We start from the raw sequence: 20,375 nt of genomic DNA, 5'->3' as shown, positions 1-20,375 counted from the left end.
GCAATCCTCTGGGCTCAGCCTCCAGGGTCCTAGAAGTATAGGAGGGTATCGCCACACCTGGCCAGCACGTTATTTGAACCCCTTTAGTTCTTGCCTCTGTGCACTTCTGGAGCTGTGTGACCACTTGCACATAGTCCACCAAGAGGGAAAAGAGACATTTCTGTGTTTCTTCAATGTTAGAGAACTGAATGGGAGCCCTGAATGTCATCGGGGATATGATTCTGGAATAGCCTCGCAGGGTGACAGTCCTCAGACTAAGGGTGGCACTGTCTATTGTTCAGGGAAAAGGAACTAAAGAATAATAGTATTTCATATCAGACAGGGATTCAGAAGCAAAACCTATGTCTTTCTGTCTGTCTGTCTGTCTGTCTGTCTGTCTGTCTGTCTGTCTGTCTGTTGTCTTTCTCAAGTGCCTGCTCTTAGGGACTGTAAACTCTGTGAAGTTACTTGTCTATGTATTAATGACCCTGAAATCAGTCCTGGGCTTCCTGACCCTGTCTGATCTTCTGCCCACAGTGAAAACAGAATTCACAGAATTCTTGCTCCCTGAGGCCTACAGATGAGTCTCTGGGTCACTGAAACCCTCAGTTGTTTCCTGGAATCAGCTCCTCTCTCCGTTTCTCTAAAAAGGATTTGATCTCTCCATACCGTCTTGTTCATTTTCTCTCACTGTAATTCACAAGACTTGGCAGTTCACAAAGAAACCAGATTTATTCTCTGCCTGAGAGCAAGAGGAAACAGAGAGGGAACAAAGAGGGGTGATCTGATTTAGCCATTTGTTTCCCCAAAACTCATCCATTGATGAGAAAATTAATCAAAACTTCCAAAGGTGACTGCAGTTTCTCTTAAAGGTCCTACATCTCAGCTTGAGTCTTGGTGGGAACAGACCCCCTCCACAGCACAGTTCTGGTGGGAACAGACGCCCCCACAGCACAGTTCCGGTGGGAACAGACCCCCTCCACAGCACAGCTCCGGTGGGAACAGACGCCCCCACAGCACAGTTCCGGTGGGAACAGACCCCTCCACAGCACAGTTGCAGGCTTATTCTCCTTTGACAGCCCTGGTTCCTGTACTTTATGGACACTGTGGACCCGGAACTCTCACAGTAATTTATTATTGCTGCTGCTGCTCCTTTCTTCTCCTCCTCCTCCTCTTTCTTCTTCCCCCTTCTTTTCTTCTTTTAAGGACACTCGTGACCTTTTTCATTAAGATTGGTGATATTTATCTGTCCTTTCTCCAGCTTGGTCAGAGTGATTGAAAGGAAGGTCTGCTTCCATGTCTTCTCTTTATTCAGCCCAGAGTCAAATGCAGAGCCAAACCATGAAATGCTTTTTAAAGTCATTAAATATTCTGTATGTGTATGTGAGGGCAACGTGTGCAGGTGCACACACGCATGCTGAGTCCAGAGGTTTACTTTGAATGTCTTCCATTTTCCACTTTGTTTTTAAAGACAGGCCCTCTCCTTGAACCTAGGGCTTACAGATTCAGTTAGTCTTGCTGGCCAGTGAACTTCAGGGATCTTTTGTCCTGCATCCCCAGAGCTGGATTTCTGGCACATGCCACCATACCAACATTGTACAGGATGTTGAGCATGAACCTCATAGCTTCATGCATGGATGGCAAGCACTTTACCCAGTAGCAATCTACCCAGTCTTCTGGGATCCCTAATCACTTGGAAAGTATCCTGTGTGCCAACTCTGTTCTGGAGTTTGGCAATGAGCAGATTGAAGAACCTGGCCCTGTGGAGCTCAAAATGCAGGAGATCTTCTGGGCATGGCACCACTCTGTAAATGCATCTGTAGGTATAGACCATGTGCTTGCACCTGAATGATGCCACGTTCTCCAGAAAGGCTCCTGATCACATGTGGAGGCAAAACCATCTTTGAGGAGTAGAGCAACTTACCTGTGTCCTGCAAGTACTGACAAAGTGCAGTTTCTAGAATGATGTAGGAGCTGGCTATGCATGTTGAATGGATGAAGTAAGATTTTAATTCCTGGAGAGGGAGGTGGTCTTCCAGGGCCAGTGCAATCATTACTCTTTCCAGGACCAGTTTCCAAGCTCTCTAGTGAGAATGCTTGGATTTTAGAGGCAGGTAGAGGTCTGACAAGAAGCAGTCAGACTCCAGGATGACCAATTTTGGCAGAAGCCCTTGACTCAGTAGGCTTTGTTCAGTCTTGTCTTTTTTCTTTTCTTTTCCTATCCTTTCTTTTTCTTTCTTTTCTTATGTTTGTGGGTACAATGAACTTTATGGATGGTATTTAAGAGAATAGGACTCCCTAAACCCCTCCTGTTATTTTCCGGGGGCCTGTGATGGAAACTGTAAGGGAGCTGAGTTGGGGGGACAGGGGCTGCTCAGCAGGTAAGAGCCTCTCTCTTGCTCTCTTGTCCTTGCTGGGGTGGGTTGTTCAGGGCTTCTTCCTCCTTGAAGCCCATGTAGGCCATGAGGTCCAACATCCTCCTGCTGTAGCTGAATTTCTTGTCATACCATGAAATAAGCTTTACAAAGTTGTCACTGAGAGCAATGCCAGCCACAGCATCAACGTGGAAGAGTGGGCATCACTGCTAAAGTCACAAGAGACATCCTGGTCCTCATTATAGCCCAGGATATCCTTTTGTGAGTCTTGCAGAGATGATGTCTTGGGTAGCCCCATAAAGTCACTGCATCCCAGAGAGGTCATCTAGTCTTCTGGGTGGCAGTGATGGTGGAGACTGTGGTTACGAGTCTCTCCACAATGACAAAAATGTCATGGATGACCTTGGCCAAGGTGGCTAAGCAGTTGGTGGCAGGAAGCATTGCTGACAATCTTGAGGGAGTTGTCATACTTCTCATGGTTCACACTTATCACAGCCATGGGGACATCAGCAGAAGGGGAGGAGATGATGACCATTTTGGCTCCATCCTTCAATTAGGCCCTATCCTTCTCCATGGTGGTGAAGATACCAGTATACTTTACAAACTACTTAGCACCAGCAGCACCACATTTGATGTTGGTGGGATTCCACTCTTGGAAGAAGGCGATGGATGGACTTCCCGTTGATGTCGTTTCCCATTCTGAGCCTTGCCTGTGCCACTGAACTTGCCATGCGTAGAGTCATATTAGAATATGTAGACCATGTAGTTAAGGTCAATGAAGGGGTCATTGATGGCAAAAATATCCATTTGCCAGACATAAAAGCAGCCTTGGTAACCAGGAGCCCAGTACAGCCATATCTGTTCACCATATCTGATCTTCACCATCCTGTCTCAGGAGCAAGGCTGGCACTGCACAATAAGATGAGGCTGTCTCGGAAGCAGAGAGGAGAGAATCGTGCTTCATTTTCTTAACCCAAAATGTATTTTATGAGTTTTAGGACACACACACACATACACACACACACTTTCATACATACACACACAGACATGAACACACACATACACAGACACAGAGACACAATACAGATGGACTTGAACATACACACATACAAACAGACACAAATACATCCACATGCATGCATACATACATATATACACAGACATGCACAGACACAGAGAGACATGCACACACATATAGACAGATACATACACAGACGGACATGCACATACACACACGTAAAGATACACAGAAACACACACAGTCATACACAGACACGCGCACACACACATACACACACATAGACACACACATGCACACACGGCACAGTAGCTTTCTCAAGCCTACTTGGCTGTGGTAAAGCCCCACTCAGGGATGTGGAGAGCAGAATGTAGGAGAGAGAATAGTGCCTTGGAGTTTTATAGCCCAAGGAGTGTCAGTTATAAAGAGACCCTTATACCCCCACAATCTTGGGGCTGGGCATGCCTTGCCATTCCTACAGAAGCCAAGCCTCCTGTAGTCTATGGTGTTGTAGGTGGTCAGCTCCCAGGAAATCGTGGAATCCCAAGTAAGTTGTGTACAGTGCTGTCTGTGTTTTCCCAGTGTACAGCTTGGGTTGTGGATCAAGGCCAGTCATATTGTTCTCTTTTCCAGTGCGAAGATCCAAGGCGGCTGATGAAGAGAGGAGCCGTCGTGCCCAGCGAGCTCGGGATGAGTACCGGCGCCACTCACTCCGAGCCATCCAGAAGGGCACGGTCGCAGGCCTAAGCACCATGTTCCAAGAACTTGGCCAGAACCATGAGCCGGAGGCAAGACTCTGCCATCAACTTCCATGCACCAGTCAATCCTCGCCCCTTCCAGGAGCTGACAGGTGTGTTAGGATGGGCCGTGGACCCATGATGCAAGCTCCATGGGTTCTGGTCCAGGCTCTGTTTCTTATTTGTTTTTTATTTGCCCTCCCTGGGCCTTAGCGTTCCAATCTATGTAATGGGGCAGAACACAGAAATAGGGTGGGACCTTTCTAACAACTTTGCTGTTCTGGGGATTAGCCTTTCAGTGGTTAAGGATTCTTATAATCTTTGATAATCTGAAGAAAAGCATACATCCTATTCCCCTCATAATCTGCATACCCAAATATTTCAATTCATAGATTCCTTGGTCTTGGCCAAAACCTTGCAACGAAAGGCCTAAGTTGCGATAAATATAGCCCAGTAGCTGGGAAGCAGGGTACAGCCTTTTCTAATTCTGAATGGAGCTGGTTTGCTCCTTATTTGAACAGCAGGTTTGCAGATTAGTGTGGGCACATTTGTGTCTGTAGAGGGGTTGTTTGCCAAGGACATTTAAGTGACAACCAGTGATTGGCACGCCAAAGACACAGGGTTACCGGAAGCCTTTGTATGTTCTGACTGTCTGTCTGGACTGACCCTGAGATTGGCTCTTATATCCGGGCCCCTCAGCAATCCTTGCAGCACAGTTTTCTTCCCTGGGGAAAGGAGCTAAAGGATTGAGCACCTGTGACTCCCTCATCTCCAGGGATTGTTCAAGAGTCAGTTTACCCCCCCAGATAGTCTGGTTTATCCAATTTTGTACTGATTTGAGTTTGGGGTTGTTCATGACACCACACTCCTATTCCCTAGAGTCTAACAAAAGCTGCCTCTGGCTTTACATCTCTCCTCCCCCTTCCCCCTTCCCCCTTCCCCCTTCCCCCTTCCCCCTTCCTTCCTCATAATGTACTAGAAGGCCTGAGAAGGGATAGTGTTCATAGAGAGCTCTGATTCCTTCCTGGTGTACCATCTCCTCACAGCACCTTCATAGACATTTATTGTTCTTCGCTTCTTACCTTACCCTACCCCAAGCCCTGGGCTTCTTTGAGTTCTTGCCAAGAAAACAACCACACACACCACCTTTTTCTCCTTTTTTTTTTTTTTAAAGAAGAAGCTGCCTGGGTTCTGCTGTGTGGATTTTCTATTCGTTAACAGAGACTCTGTCAGTGGGCATTGCTATTTAAAATTTTCTGCAGTCACTAACTAGGCCCTGCATGTATAATCTTGTGGAAGTTAATTTTTTATTGGGAAGCCATAATCTGCAAAGATATCCCCCCAAGTAGGGTTGTTGTTCAAGGTCTGGGTTTTTTTTTTGAAATTCACTGACCCTGCACAGGACTGTGACCCATGTTTCAATCTTTCACAACCTTTAGCCTGGCCCACGGTGTTGTCAACTTTGTTTTGTGTAAGGAAACATGTCTTGGAGTAAGTTTAAATACTCACACATGACTATGGGCCAGACTAAGCATTTCACATATGTTGAAGGGCCACGGTATTTCCTTCTCTTCTGTTGTCCAGTCCACCCTTTTGCTGTGTGATCTGTGTCCCTTTTACCCATCTCTAGGAACTCCCCAAGTTAGGGAAAAATTGCGGCGAATTCTTTTTCTCAATTTGTCGCTTATCATTGGTTTTTGGAGGTGGAATTTTCTTGGGTGCAGAAATGCTTAATATTTATGAGATAAAGCTCCTATGTGTTTTCTGAATCTGTGAGTATAGTCAGAAATACCTCTCTTTCTATGCTCTTAAAACTTATTTATTTATTGTTCATCCATACATGTATACACAAACATAATAGATCATGTATACAGAGGACAGAGAACAACCTGTGAGAGTTAATTCTCTGCATGTGGGTCCCTGAGATCAAACTCATATGGTGCGACTTTGTAGCAAGTATCCCCACCTGCCAAGCCATCTCTTCCCACTCAACTTCTTCCCTTTCTTCTCCCTATCCCTGTTCTTTATTCTCTTCCACTCCTCTGATTTGTCCCCTCCCTTACTCTCTTTCTTCCCATCAGGACCTGGGAGCGTCCTCTGCGTCCACTCTCCAGAGAAGTCATTGTGCGCTGGTTCAAGGAGGAACAGCTGCCTCGTCGAGCTGGTTTTGAGAGGAACACCAAGTCCATCGCTCCCTGGTTTCATGGTATTACACTTTCTAGGTCCCATGGCAGGTGGTGTTCGCATGTCCAACTCTTTCTCAAATGGAAGGAGTCTTGGATGACTGTATTCAAGGGTGTGGAGGACTTTGGGGGTCCATGCCGCCTCAATTCTGCCCCAATACTTTTGAAGAAGAGTCCTAGAGTCCAGGATCACTAGGATTCTAGAAATGCATCCCCACTGCCTTCTGGGAAGCTGTGAACTTGAGTCCCATCCACTGCTGGCATCACTTAGTCTCCTTGACTGTCAAGTCACCCACAAGGTTCTGTCCTTGTACTCATAAGACAGTGAGCTCCCAGGGTCCCTACTGGTGAGCAGGGTCAACATCTTGGTTGTACTTGATTCTGCAACTCTGTTCTTAACCATAGCCACAGTTGGTTAGATTATAGATTGATGAATGAAGAGTTCAGTATCACTCAAATGCATTAGACCAGGAGGCTCTTTAGAAATCTTCCAATTTCTTCATTACAGAGGAGGAACGAAGGCTCAAAGACAGGAGGGAGTTTTCAAAAGATACTAGGTGATGTGTGCAGTTAGCTCCAAAAATGAGTCTCAAGGACCATAGCTTCAATCTAGTGATCTGAATACACAATGGCTTCAAGTAGGGCAACACACAGAACTATGGCTTCACCAGAGCCTTGCTAAGGAGAAGCTGGGGTTTGGTGTCTGTGCTGGTTGTTCAGAGGTGCTCTTGGCAGCCAGTGGAGAAGGTAAGTTGAGATGATCAAATTCATCTCTTTTTGGAAAGGTCTTAGTGCTTTTTAATTTTTATTTTTATGTACAAAGACTGGCATGGTCTCTTTCACTGGGTAGACTCTCTTGAATAATCCATTCAAGAAAGGTCACTTGGTTCAACCTAATGAAGCCTATGCCATTTGCATATTGATGGAGACGCTGCTGGTACATGCTCCGCAGTGACTCCCATAGAGCTACTGGCCACCCATGTTGCCTTCAGACTTCTAGCTAGGGAAAAAGGAATTTAGTTTTACTTTCTATTTCAATGGAGAAAAGAGTAAGCTTTATGTTGTCACAAAACAAACAGAGCCTAGATTTGTGTAACCGACTTCATGTTCTGCTGACAGTTTCTACTATAAAACGTGTAGGGACGTTGTTTACACACGGAACAGAACTATTTAGTGACCAAGTTTTCCTCCTGTGACAGAATGACAGAAATGGCTCACACATGGAGCATGGCCAACTGCCTTAGAAGGGCTATAGTTAGATTCTAGGATTATGTTCCTTTTTCACTTTTAGTGTTAAAATGCCCCATCTTTTATGAATGGATGGTGATAGCTAACAGTGGTTACTTTAATATATTGCACTTTTGGGGAAAAGCAGAGCAGCATCAGCAGCCCATTATGGCTCCTGAGACAATGAGACACGTGTGTGTGTGTGTGTGTGTGTGTGTGTGTGTGTGTGTGTGTGTGTAACTTTGTTCATCTCTAAAATGTTGAAGTTGAGAATAACTGGAACGTCCCAACTTCCTTCCCAACATGGAGATTTCCTGAAAGGCAGGTGGGACTTTTGTACCATTTTCTAAAGAGAGAGAGAGAGAGAGAGAGAAAGAGAGAGAGAGAGAGAGAGAGAGGGAGGGAGGGAGGGAGGGAGGAAGGGAGAGAGTGAGAGAGCTAATCAGTAGCCTGTACCAATCTGATAACCCCCCTGGCAGGGACTCTGCTCAAGCCTTTGGTTGCTGGGTATCTTAGTGGGGGAAGTCCTACTTCATGCAGGTCTCATTTTCTGGGAGCACTGGGTCTACTTAGATAAGCTCTTGTCTGTAGTGAGGAGCTGTGGGAAGGCCTGCTTTTCATCCCGCCCAGCTCCCAGCTGCCTGGCTTGCTTATGCCCGGAAATAACAACACACAAACTGTATTCATTTAAACACTGCCTGGCCCATTAGTTCTAGACTCTTTTTTTTTTAAAGATTTATTTATTTATTATGTATACAACATTCTTCCTCCATGTATGCCCGCCCGCCAGAAGAGGGCGCCAGATCTCATTACAGATGGTTGTGAGCCACCATGTGGTTGCTGGGAATTGAACTCAGGACCTTTGGTAGAGCAGGCAGTGCTCTTAACCACTGAGCCATCTCTCCAGCTAGTTCTAGACTCTTTTTGCCTAATTCTCACATCTAGATTAACCCATTTTTAATAATCTGTGTAACACCACAAGTGGTTTCTTACCAGGAAAGATTCAGCATGTCTGACATGGTGGCTGGCTCCATCGCATCTGTCTCACTGAGGAGAGGCATGGCATCTGATTGAGCCATCTACCTCACTTCCTTTTTCCTGTTCTGTCTACTCCACCCACCTAAGGGCTGGCCAATCAAATGGGCCAAGGCAGTTTCTTTATTAACGAATGAAATAAACACAAACAGAAGACTCTCCTACATCACTTGTAGATGATGAGCTCTTGTCATAGGTGGAAGAGAATGATGGGCAACATCAGTTTCTTAGAGTCTAGGCTTAGGACCAGTTATGCTGTTGGTTCTGCTTCATACTGCCAGCCACACTTTGTCACCATCTTCTTCTTCCTCTTCTTCCTCCTCCTCTTCTTCTTTTCTTCCTTCTTTCTTGTAGAAGACTTCAACATCATATATCAAATGATATAGACATAGTGAGTTAGGAAGAATTTGAGGCAACAGTGAAATATATTACAACTGAGGCATAATGATTCTCTTTCCCTGGGAGAGGCCTTCCTAGTCATTTCAGCAGGATTTTGATGCAGGTTGAGAATGATGATTGTGATTTATAGTTCACCTGTTTTCTCAGACATTTAGATGTAGTGAAAGCCAAACAGCAGGACACACAGGGATCTCAAGATACAGGGCCCTTCTCTGATCTTAGCTGTGTCATTAAACTCTGGGAAATTGACATTATAAATGCGCTTCACAGGGTACCTATGCAAATCAAACCAGCAAAGATGCCTAGTCCCCCAAAGGAGCCACATGTGAGTGCCAGTACTAGTGTGTCTTGGAGTATAGGACCAACTATAAGAAGGGATTCCACCTCTCCAAGGAAATACAGTGTAGAGAAATGAACCCAGAACACAGATGGGAGGACAAATGGAATGGAGATTGTCATCCCTCCTGGGACCACCCAGGGAAGTTAATCAATCCTCTGTGAAAAAGAGTAACAGAAACGCAATCCCCTTTTCCTTTGCTCATTGCCGCATTCCAAGAATTATGAGAGGCTTGAAGTTTTTTCCCTGAGAAGTGCCAGCACATAAGCTTGGCTCTGGGAAAAAGCTATTTTTGGACTTCAGTGTGTGTCTGACATTATTGAGTGTTCTCTGTCTGAACATCAGCTCATTCGGAAACACATTCCTCTTCCTTAGCTTTACTTCTAGAAAAGGCTTAAAATATGTTCCGTGGTTTGTTGTCTTGGCAATGATGCATAGCGGCCTTGCAACGGCCCCTGCGGCTTGGCACAGCAAAGGGCTATGTGGTTGATGATGAGTTGAGCATGGCATTGGTGAGTCCTGTTGAGTTTTGCTCCGATGCTGGGCATGTGTCCCAAGTGTGGACTCACCCTAATTTAAGCAGGGATAATTTTGCTCAGGTAATATGTTACTGGCATGGAGCTTATTCTTACAAGCACAAAGTATGGAGCTGGCATTCCCCATCTTTGTAGGCAGTGCAGTCTCCAGGGAGCCTAGAAGTTTGGATGGCTTTCCTTTGCCTGCTCTTCTGATGCTCCCCTTCCATGTAGTCCCTCCTGTTTGACTTACACTGTGTAGTTTGATACACACCCTGTCACACCACTATCAATGGTTTCTGAACTGGTCATGGGCATCCCTTTACAGGTGGCCACAAAGAGGCCCAGAAAGCTGGAGAAACTGACCCAATCTTTCCCCAACAGTAAACCCAGGATTTTATTTATTCTTTTCTGAATATTTTGTTCCTCCTTGAATTCTCTGCTATCTAGGTATGGATATTGGGATTAAAGAAATTGTCCTCTTTGGATCTATAAACCCTTACCGAGATTTGCTTTTGGTACAACCTGCTTTTCACTCTACCTGATCTGTGACCTTGCAGAGCAGAGCTGATGTGGATCCCTTAGCAGAGTTTGATCAGCTCTGTGGGAATGCCCAGTTTGTGCTGAGACCAGATGGAGAGAGTAAGCCCAAGAGGTGCTTGCCTTTAGTTTTCAAGATTGGTGGGAAAGAAGAACCTGGGGTGAGGCTTTGGCGGGATATTTCTGCTCCTGGATAGAGCCAGGATGGCTTGCTGAGGTCTATGAGCTCTGAATGAGAAGAAATAAAAAGGAGAGGAACCATGATTGGTCCCGGGTTTTGGCACTGGACGAATGAAAAAAGGAATTAAAAAGGAAGGGCATGGCTGCTCTTAGGTCTGGTGCAGGAGAAAGTTTACTATGGATATGTGGGAGAGGAAAGCCAGAGTCAAAGTTTATTACAGACATGTGGGAAGGTCCAGCATGGATATGACCAGACTGAGCTGGACCATGTGGGAGAAGTGGGGGACAGACAGGGGAGGAGGGGAACCAGGTACAGTAGCCTGGAGGCCCAGAAAAGTAGCTGGATTATACAGAGAAGGGCAGCTTTTGGGCTGAAGAAGCTTAGGGTTAGGGGTGGGGTATGCCAGCCAGGAGGATCCCTGTAACGGGGAGGGTCTGAGGGATGCTGGGAAAACCAGATCAGCTTTGATATGTTAAATAGGCACCTTGACATTTTTCCCAGGGTTTGAAACTTAATAAGCTCAAACACTTAAAATTTATGTGAAGCTGCAGCTGGAGCTGGGGACAATGACAACTTCTGGTCTTGTTCAGGGCTACAGGTATTAAGTTTTGCAAATCAATGCTACTGCTTGTAGATAATAAACATGGTGGCCTTGGGAAGTGAGTGCTGGGACCTCCAGGGCACACTGAAAACCAGTCTCATCACTCAGATTAGAAGTAAATGATGACGTCATGTGACGACACCAAAGGAAGATGGTACTAATTTAGCCTTCCCTCTCAAAAACAAACAAAAACCCACCCACAAATCGAAGCTTTCTTTCTTTATGATCATCATTTTGAAGTCATTTCTGAAAGCCATGGGTGTAACACAGGTCATTTAGAGAGCTGGCATGCCTGTCAAAGAGCTTCCCTCTCTTGAGCAGAATTTGAAAAAGAAAAATCTTCTACCAGTTCTTACCCCCAAGTGCAAAACTTTTAAAGGTGGAAAGAGTGGGTCGCATGACCCGTTTTCTTTGTTTTTGTAGTTCTGGAGATTGAATCTGAGGCCTTGCACAGGCTAGGCAAACATTCTGCCACTGAGCTGGGCTCTCAGCTTCTAACATTTTTGTTTGAGGTGTTCCCACTAAGAAAGAAAGGACTTGTTTTCATTCTTTCCCTGAAACTCTGCATCGGTTAGATAGCCCCCAAAGGGATTACAAAACACAATATTATTTCTGCTTAAGCAAAGCAGATTGAATTGGCGTCCCTAAGGCTTTGACTTTCCTTTTAGCTGTCTATAATTCTAGTGCTGGCTCTGCTCCCAAGCCCTGCATAGGATTTGGGACCCGAAAGGCAAAAAGGCATTATTTAGCTCAGTGACGTCCAAGGTCGGTGGACATGCGACCCCTTGTTCTCAAGCATGCACTGAACTGTATCTGCGGGACTGTCTCTGGGCACATGTGTGGGAGTGTGATGACTTTTATGTTTCGATAGCTTTCTGAATATTTACTTTGTTTGGGCACTGTATCAAAAACATTGGTTATCCAATACTTCATTTATTCCTCATATGACTGTAGGGAGTGAGTAGTAATACTGACCATTTGGTACCTGGAGCTCACAGTATGCCATTCTTTAGGCTCCACACACATTCATTAGTTCATGTTTGTAACATCACCATGCGCTGGCCTTGCTATTGTATAGAGGAAGAAATGGAAGCCCAAAGAATTGAAGTCCCTGGCCTCAAGCTACCCTGATGGTGAATGGGCCTGGAGGGGTTCCCACTCGGGGGATCTGGTTTCAGTCTCTGAGGAACTTTACACCTGGTCATTCAGCCATGCCACCGTCTCATCAGTGGATGAGGAAACAGACTCTGAAGTCTCCTCAAGAAACACAGTGATAAGGATCAGCTCCTTAGAGGCCCTGGACATCTTGAGGTAGAAGAGATCCGTTATTTTTACTCGTTTTGCTCTTTTATCCTTTGGGGGCCTGCCACCCAGCTCCAGAATAAATAAATACACACAGAGACTTATTACTTATGAGTTCCTGGCCTTAGCTTGGCTTGTTTCTAGCCAGCTTTCCCCATCTTAAATTATTCCATCTACCTTTTGCCTCTGGGCTTTTAGTTTTCTTTGGTCTATATATCTTTCTTTCTTGCTCCATGGCTGGTTATGTAGCTGGGCAGCTGGCCCCTTACATCCTCATCTCCTCCTTTGCTCATTCCTCCATCTTCTCCTCTCAGATTTCTCTTCCTAGGTATTCTTTCTGCCTGCCAAGCCCACCTGTGCTTTCCCCTGCCTTGCTATTGGCTGTTCAGGTGTTTTAGACAGGCAACATAACACAGCTTCACAGAATAAAAGACATTCAGCACATCTTTGCATCATTAAACGATATCTTCCACAGCATAAACAAATGTAACGCTAATGTAACTACTACTCCACAGCAGAGATGGTTGTGTCTTTAGGGGGCCATCAGTTGTACTAGTCTGGGGGGTTGCCTTGGTTGTCCTTTCTGCGTGGGGCAGGTGGGTTCGTTTGAAGTTAATGCTTCCCCACTCTCTCAGAGAACTTCTGAAGTGTGTTGAGTTTTATGCAGTCAGCAAAGTTCTTAGGTAACAATCACAGTAAAACTTGTAAAACACAGTAAAGCTAGTGCTTGGGGTTGTTGAGTTGCATGAACAGGGACATTGGGAAGTAGGCTCCCTGTGTTAAGGCATTTACAGAAACAAAAACAAACAAGCAAAAACCAAGACAAAAAACATGAAGTTGGGCGGGAAAAGTGGTGGGAATAGGGGAAGAATTGGAAAAGGGGGAGCTGGGGAGTGATTTGATCAACCCACATCATCAGACAATAAATTAAGATATAGCAGGCTTATAACAGCAAGCGGTTATAAAGGTCAGAGACACAGGGCTCTGGCCAGGTTATAACAAGTGTGGCAGAGGCTGCACAGTACAGAGCTGGGGTCCTGGCTCCTACTGTGTCAGTATTCATCAGGGAAAGAGCCGGGAAAGGGGGAGGTTTGGTGCACAGCCCTCAGCAGGGAGCTGTGCAGTACTTAGAGAACTAGCGAGGCTGGCTCCCACCCTAGGCATCCTGCCTTGTCTTGTGATCTCATGTGCATGCACAAATTTGATTTCTGTTCTTCTATCACGTTGTTTCGCAGCAAAGGGCATTCAGTAGAAGTGCAGCTGATAAAACTCTAGCCTTTTAGTCTCTTAAACTTTGTGTCAAAAAGTTTGTCTGAAAGCAAATAAATAAGCAACTACGTGGTTACTCATGTTACCCCTAAGTAGTAAGCAAAAGGGCTCACCCTCCCCCAAATCCTCATGGGACTTATGTTCAGTTGCAGGTAATACACAGCAACATAATCCCTCCCCCCCCCAAAAAAAATTCAGCTCACATGACTGCGAAGCCCACACACAGCTGGGTCCAGTTTCCGCCTGAACCTGATCTAAGGGATATGTATGCTTCAACCACTGGCCCCGCTTTGCCACTGAGCCCCATTGCCCACGTCACTTGCATTCCGAAACACTCATTGTTTAAGGCGCCAGGCCTACATTCTGGGAAGTTTAAATGCAGCAGCAGAGAGGGTGTGCTTTCATTCAGCATCCCCAGTATTGTTCCCAGATGACTATTGTAGTCTCTAGTGTAGTTATATGATCACACCTAAACCAATCATTATGGCCTGGTAAATGGACTGCCTGATTGGACTGTCTTAGGACTGGCCAGGGCAGGTGTAGACATAATCTACACTGTTGACGTTGCGTAGAGAGAAAGCAAAGGAAGGTCCCAGTTCCTTTGCCAGCAGATGGGAGGCAGGGCCGAGCAGGTGAGGCTGGTCTCTGTAGAGAAAAACTGCCTGCTCTCTGCTGTTCGGAAGCCGTTAGGTGGATTACAAGACTAACAGGACACACGTAATCACGCCTTCCACGGATCTATCCAGTTGACATAAATGCTACACAGAATACATATCCAGCCTCAGAAATCATTTGGTGGCTGTCACTCTTTGTCATATTCAAAAATTTGGATGTGCATTGTCTCCATGATCCATGTGATAAAGGCCATTAACTGGGTCACTACCCGGTGCTTAGGAGGTGGATGAACCTAAAGAGGCTATTGGGAGTATGACTTTAAGTGGGATGATGGGTGGGGGCCATCACTTGTCTTTGGATTCCTCCCCAGGAGATGAGCATGTTCCTCCACCCCTATGCCATCTTTTTTATTGCTGATTATCCTACTTTATTACCTCTCTCCTAGATAAAATACTGTTTTGAATATTCACATGAGGTATTTACTGTTTCTTATATTCTCTTGTATTAACCATTTTAACATCAACATTATTAAATTGTGTTGACAAACCATCACACATTCAGAGTACATGTCTACCTTTGGAATTGTACCCAAGAGGCTGACATGAGGATTATGAGTTCAGATGTGTGCCTGAACAATTGCTGACGTACAAGCCAGGCTGAAGAACAAACAACAGAATCTCAAGGGAATTTGTGCAAATACGAGAAAATGAAATCAGGGACAACGTGAAAGTTCATGAGGAAAATGCCCAAGAATTTAAACGGTAATGCAACCCTGTGCCACTCTTAAGGCTGTGTTCCCCAGCTCCTCCTCCAGAGGCCTAAAGTTGGTCTGCTCGACCATAAGCAAACCTTGCCCTTTTCTATGTTGACCACCTAAGATGCTTTTTGCAGAGACAGAACACTAACCTGCACAGTCGCCTCGGTGATTAGAACCTGGCACATCAGCTGTGAACAGACAGACACGGACGATATTCCCTCTTGAGCATAAATATAGCGAAAGCCAGAAAGGCTGTCTGCCGAAACCCTTGTCTCAGCAGTTAGCCATGGTTCAGTTTCATTGGGAGGTTAAAAAAAAAATGAAGGCATTTGAACACATTCATCACAATCTCCGTGGCTTTCAGATGCTTTGAGAAACCGTTGAGAATGAAGAGCTTAATAACTCCAGCCTCCTTAATGATATTGTCTGCAAAGTGTGGCAATAAGAAAGGGAAGTCACAAAAATGAATGAGAAATAGCTAAGCAGTAATAGGGGAGTTGTCAGCCGGTGAGGCGAAGCCGCAGTGAAAGCTTTAAGAAATATGCACGTTAGACAAATGGAGACTCATAAAAAGGGAACCAGGGCAGCCGGCCTGCCTGCGCGTCTTTCTTTCTCATAGTGTAGCACTGACAGAAATAAAAAGAGCTCATTTGGTTACTTGGGTGGCTTCAGTTCCCAGCTAATGATTTCCAAGGATGGAATTGGGGTTGAGGAAGAGATGGAGACCTGAGTTGGGTTTGAGGCTGTGTTAACTGGCAGATTTATGGGTATATCCGAACATGGCAAGTTTTGGGACTAAGATGTGCTCTCCTTTTGATGAGCAAATATTTTGATAGTGGACAATTTACACACGGTGTTTGAGAGCATCCAGATGGGATTTGGAGCAAGAGTTAGTGGAGTCAGGATGTGTTCACTTAAGGTCTGTACTGAGATGCAGCAATGGAGGAAGCTGGATGCGCTGGCCCCCTTCACTGGCTTGCTAACTGCAAATACCAGCCTTGGGAGAGTGAGGCGTTGCTGGTGGGAAGGCAGAGTTAGCTTGGCTTGTTTTCTAACTCAGCACACACCCCTGCTCTTGCAAGGTCATTCTGCAGCAGTCAGTAACCCTGGGCAGAGAGGTGACTCCAAGGAAGGGCTTGTCGCCTGATTAGTGTCCCTATCATTTTCCAGCGATGCCCAATAAATGGCGCTGTAGCTGTTGGGCTCTGCATGCCTGCAGGGAGATTCAGGTGAACCTCTTCTCTGTCATTCCCATTAAGGGTCCATGTAGATACAGAGGCTGCTTGTTTTAGTTTATTACTGGAGCCGTGACATTCGGAGTGTGTAAAGGAGGACAGGATCAGCTGGGTTTGTGTCGCACTTGGTAGCAACAGCACTCCACTTCCCGCTGTGGCCACAGCCTCTGGTGCTGTTTCACTTTAGATGTCTTTTATGACCTCCATGTCTGTGGGTTCTGTATCCATGGATTCAACCAACTGAGGATGGAAATGTAGTTCTTCTACAAAGGTTTCATCTATAGAAAACATGTACAGACTTACTGTCATTGTTGCTGAATATGTCATTGTATCAGATAGTTTGAGCCACCTAGAGATGACTTAAAGCACCCATTGCAGAGGGATTTCACAGGTAGGTGCACATACCGAGCCATGCTATATAAAGGATGGGGACCCTGGAATCTTCTTCCTGGAATACATGGGTGTTAACTGAACCTAATCTCCCAGTCGCTGGTAGTGAGTCTATCTGTATTGAAATGACTTCAAAAATGGGTACAGTTTCTTATTTGTAGATTCTCGTTGCTGTCTCCTCTCCACATTACACCCTCAGGGCATTGTGTCTTCAAGGGTGGTTAGCCTTCCTATCGGTCTATGCCTAGAGACCTGGGCCTGGCTCGCATGGAACTCAGCCAGCTGAGAGGCCTCATGTACTTCCTGGTTGGGTCTTTATGGGGTAGGAACTGGTCATGCTATGCTAACCCACACTTTGCTCAACAATATTCCAGTTTTCTGCATGGGAGGCTCTGGGTTATACCTGGGGAGAAGAGACTGACAGACAGACTGTTCCTCTGTCCCACCTCTGCCACTCACTAGCTGTGAGACCTAGATGCATGGTTTCAATAATGGTTTATACTAAAATTATCATATTTTTGAAAATCTAAGATCTGTGAAAGCAACAACTTTCTGGCTTTTTTTCTTATTTCCTCATGTCTAGGAATGTGTCTGGAATTTGGGCTATCAGTAAGTAGCCTAGAATAAATGGCCAGCTGGAATTGTAATCCCATGACTGGTTCCATGTTCTAAAGGCTGGAATTATAAACTTGTGACTTATGCCATCAAATCTGGTGTATGTGGTGCTAGGGATGGAGCCCACTGGTTTCTTTCTGTCTGTGTGTATATATGTATGCATGTGTGATGTGTGTATGTATGTGTGTATGGGTGCCCAGGGAAGAGGGTGTTGGGTCTCTCTGGAACTGGAGTTTAAGGCAGTTGTGGGCCACTGGGAAAAACAGTCTCTAGTCTTCTGCAGGAGCAGCAAGTACTCTTGACTGCTGAGCCATCTTACTAGCCCCTAACTTGAACGTTTTGATAAACAATCTCATCCTACTTTCCTGTTAATGACTAAATAAACTCACATAATCTTCTTACCAGTGACACTTTTATATAAAGATGTCACATAACCCCATGGTACCCTGTAAATAGGCATACTTTTTATGTTCTAGTTTAAACTAGAAATTAGCAGGCTGTGAGATGGCTCAGCAGGTATGGGAATTTACTTGCTCCATCTGATGACAGCCTGCACTGTGTTGGGACCTTCCTGGATAGCCCTGATGGGGCTTTCTATTTGTCAACTTGTGGCTTCTTGGAGGAGTATTATCCTGTATGTAGGGTAATTCCAATTAAACTCATTTATGTGTGCGTGTGTGTGTGTGTGTGTGTGTGTGTAGTAAGAAATACAAAATAGGTTTTTTATGTGCTTTTCAAACATTGTTAGTGTTAGTTAGCTCTCCACCACTTCCCTCTTTTGCCCTACCCTACCATCTCTCTACTCACCTAGACCTCCCTCCCCATTATTTTACGTTGATATCATTTGTGTTCTAATATACCCCTGTCCTGGTTGGCTTTTTTTTTGCAACTTGACACTAGTTCTAGTTATCTGTTAGGGGAATTTTCAATTGAGAAAATGTTCCGTCAGATTGGCTGGTGAACAAATTTATAGAACAAGGTCCAACCATCCATGGTTAGGTGGTTCTTGGTGGTATAAGAAAGCAGTCGGAGCAAATCGCAGAGGCCAAGCCAGTGTGTAGCACCTGTCCATGCCTCCTTGTTGGCCTTCTGCCTCCGGGTTCTTGCCTTGAGTTCCTGTCCTGGCTTCCCTCAGTGATGGACTGTAGCTAAGCCAAAAGATACACCTTCCTTTTCAAGTTACAGTGTTTATCACAGAAGCAAAGACCAAAACAGGATACCTCCTGCCTTAGGATCTTTTTTTCCCTCCTTCTCACCAATAGCCCCCTTCAAGTTTCCTGGATTCTGTTGTTACTCCAAATTTAACTCAGAAACTGAAGATTTGATGCGAGGATCCACATTTGAGTGGGGCAAACACATATGTTTGACTTTTTTGAGACTGTATTGTTTCACTGAGTATAACATTTTCTAAGCATCCATTTCCCTACAAAATCCCATCATTTCGTTTTCTTCACAGTAGAATAAAATTCCATTGTGTGGTAGCTACCACATTTTCATTATCCATTATAACGGATCTTTTAAAAACCCTCTGTCTGTTCTCATCATGCTGTAAGGTTGGCTTCTGTTTGTGGTTGACTCACCCACAGCATTGTGCTCACCCTTCATTCCCGAGCCACACGTTTTCTGCCCAGGATCCCTCCCTTCCCCCTAAAGTATACCATGTAATCAACTCCCCCTTTTCTGAGGATGACTCTATTGTGCTCATCTCCTTGAAACATTGTCTTATTAAATATAGTTGTTTTGCTCTTAGCACACCGGGTATATTATTATTAATTTCCTATGGCTTCTATTATTGCAACTGAGAAGTTACCCTAACTGTTTGGTCTTTATTGGTAATCTGTCCTTTCTCCCTGCTTGATCAAGGTGATATTAAATGCCTTTGCACAGCTTTGCCATATGTCTTTGATAATTCTCAGCCACTCAGTTTTAAGTACTGTCCCTATTCCCTCCCTTGTCCTCTTCTTGCCTCCCTTCTGAGATTAGAGTATACAGTTGTCAGGCCTTCTGTTCTGTCTTCCACATCTCGTAACCTCCTGAGATTCTGTCCAGTTCACACTGCAGTTATGTAAATGAGCCATGGGCAGACCTTATTACTCTTTCATCCCGTTTTCTCTTGTTAACGCCTTCCTGTTATTCCCTTTGCTACTTACCCAGAACCTACCAAGCTATCAAGCCCATTTATTGTCCCTCTCCGTTGCCTCCACACAGCCTACCTTAGTCCCCCTTTTGTTGTGTCTTTCTAGCATTTTCTGTCCTTTATGAAATAACATAGTGTAGAGCAAAGGACACTGCACATGGAGGTCTGAGGACTCTAATCTAAGTCTGGACTCTACCCTCAACATCTCTGTGTCCTGGGGGAAGTCCTGAACCTCTGTGTTCTCTGTTACAATGTCTTGATAAGGAAGTGTTATGAAGACGAGATGAGATGGGTCATAGCGTGTCTAGATTGTGCCCAATGCTGCCTCAGACATTAATTTCTCAGGGTCCTTAGTACAACCTTTGGCTTTCATGCCTCAAAACTGAAGCGTTTATATAGGAGATTCATGATGACAGAGCTAGATACCGAAATTATGGCTTTCAAATGTAGTAATGATGTACTTGCTAGGGTGGGAATCCTCTAATTGATACACAATCTCATTTTAGCATGTGTTGCTATAATAGAATGTCTGGACAATAAACAATTTGGGGATAAAGAGTTATTTGCTTTACAGTTCTGGGTCACAGTCCATCACTGTAGGTAAATCAGGGCCAGGAACTTGAAGCTGCTGGTCATATCACATCTACAGTCAAGAGCAGAAATAACTGAAAGGGCGTATGTTTAGTGTTCAGTTAGGTTTCTCTATCTTTATACAGTCCAATATTTTATGTTCTCTTTTTATAAGGCTCACTTTCCTGCTGTGTCTTCCTGCTGGAGGATATATGTTTAACTATGAACAAAATGTAAAGATGTTGCATTTTAACTGTGTAAAGATGTGTTGCATTTGTTTAGGTTGTGGAATATTTGTTTACCTATTCAAAGGTTTGTTGCATTTGTTTAACTATGCAAAGATGTGTTGCTGTTTTAC

The 20,375-nt window shown here is 44.9% G+C and overlaps 1 protein-coding gene across 3 annotated transcripts in view; it reads left to right on the top strand.

Moving 5' to 3' along the window:
- Positions 1-20,375, top strand: part of Sh2d4b (SH2 domain containing 4B) — a 73,237-nt gene that overhangs the window by 44,891 nt on the left and 7,971 nt on the right. For all 3 annotated transcript variants that reach the window (XM_038349904.1, XM_038349903.1, XM_042053993.1), the window contains 2 exons: positions 4,006-4,222; positions 6,191-6,315. In XM_038349904.1, the coding sequence (XP_038205832.1) occupies positions 4,006-4,222; positions 6,191-6,315 (342 nt within the window). The remainder of the gene's footprint in view (positions 1-4,005; positions 4,223-6,190; positions 6,316-20,375) is intronic.

Source organism: Arvicola amphibius, chromosome 12 (assembly GCF_903992535.2).
Source record: "Arvicola amphibius chromosome 12, mArvAmp1.2, whole genome shotgun sequence".
NCBI lineage: Eukaryota > Metazoa > Chordata > Mammalia > Rodentia > Cricetidae > Arvicola > Arvicola amphibius.
Note: the sequence above shows the minus strand (reverse complement) of the source record. Positions and strands in the feature narration are given on the sequence as shown.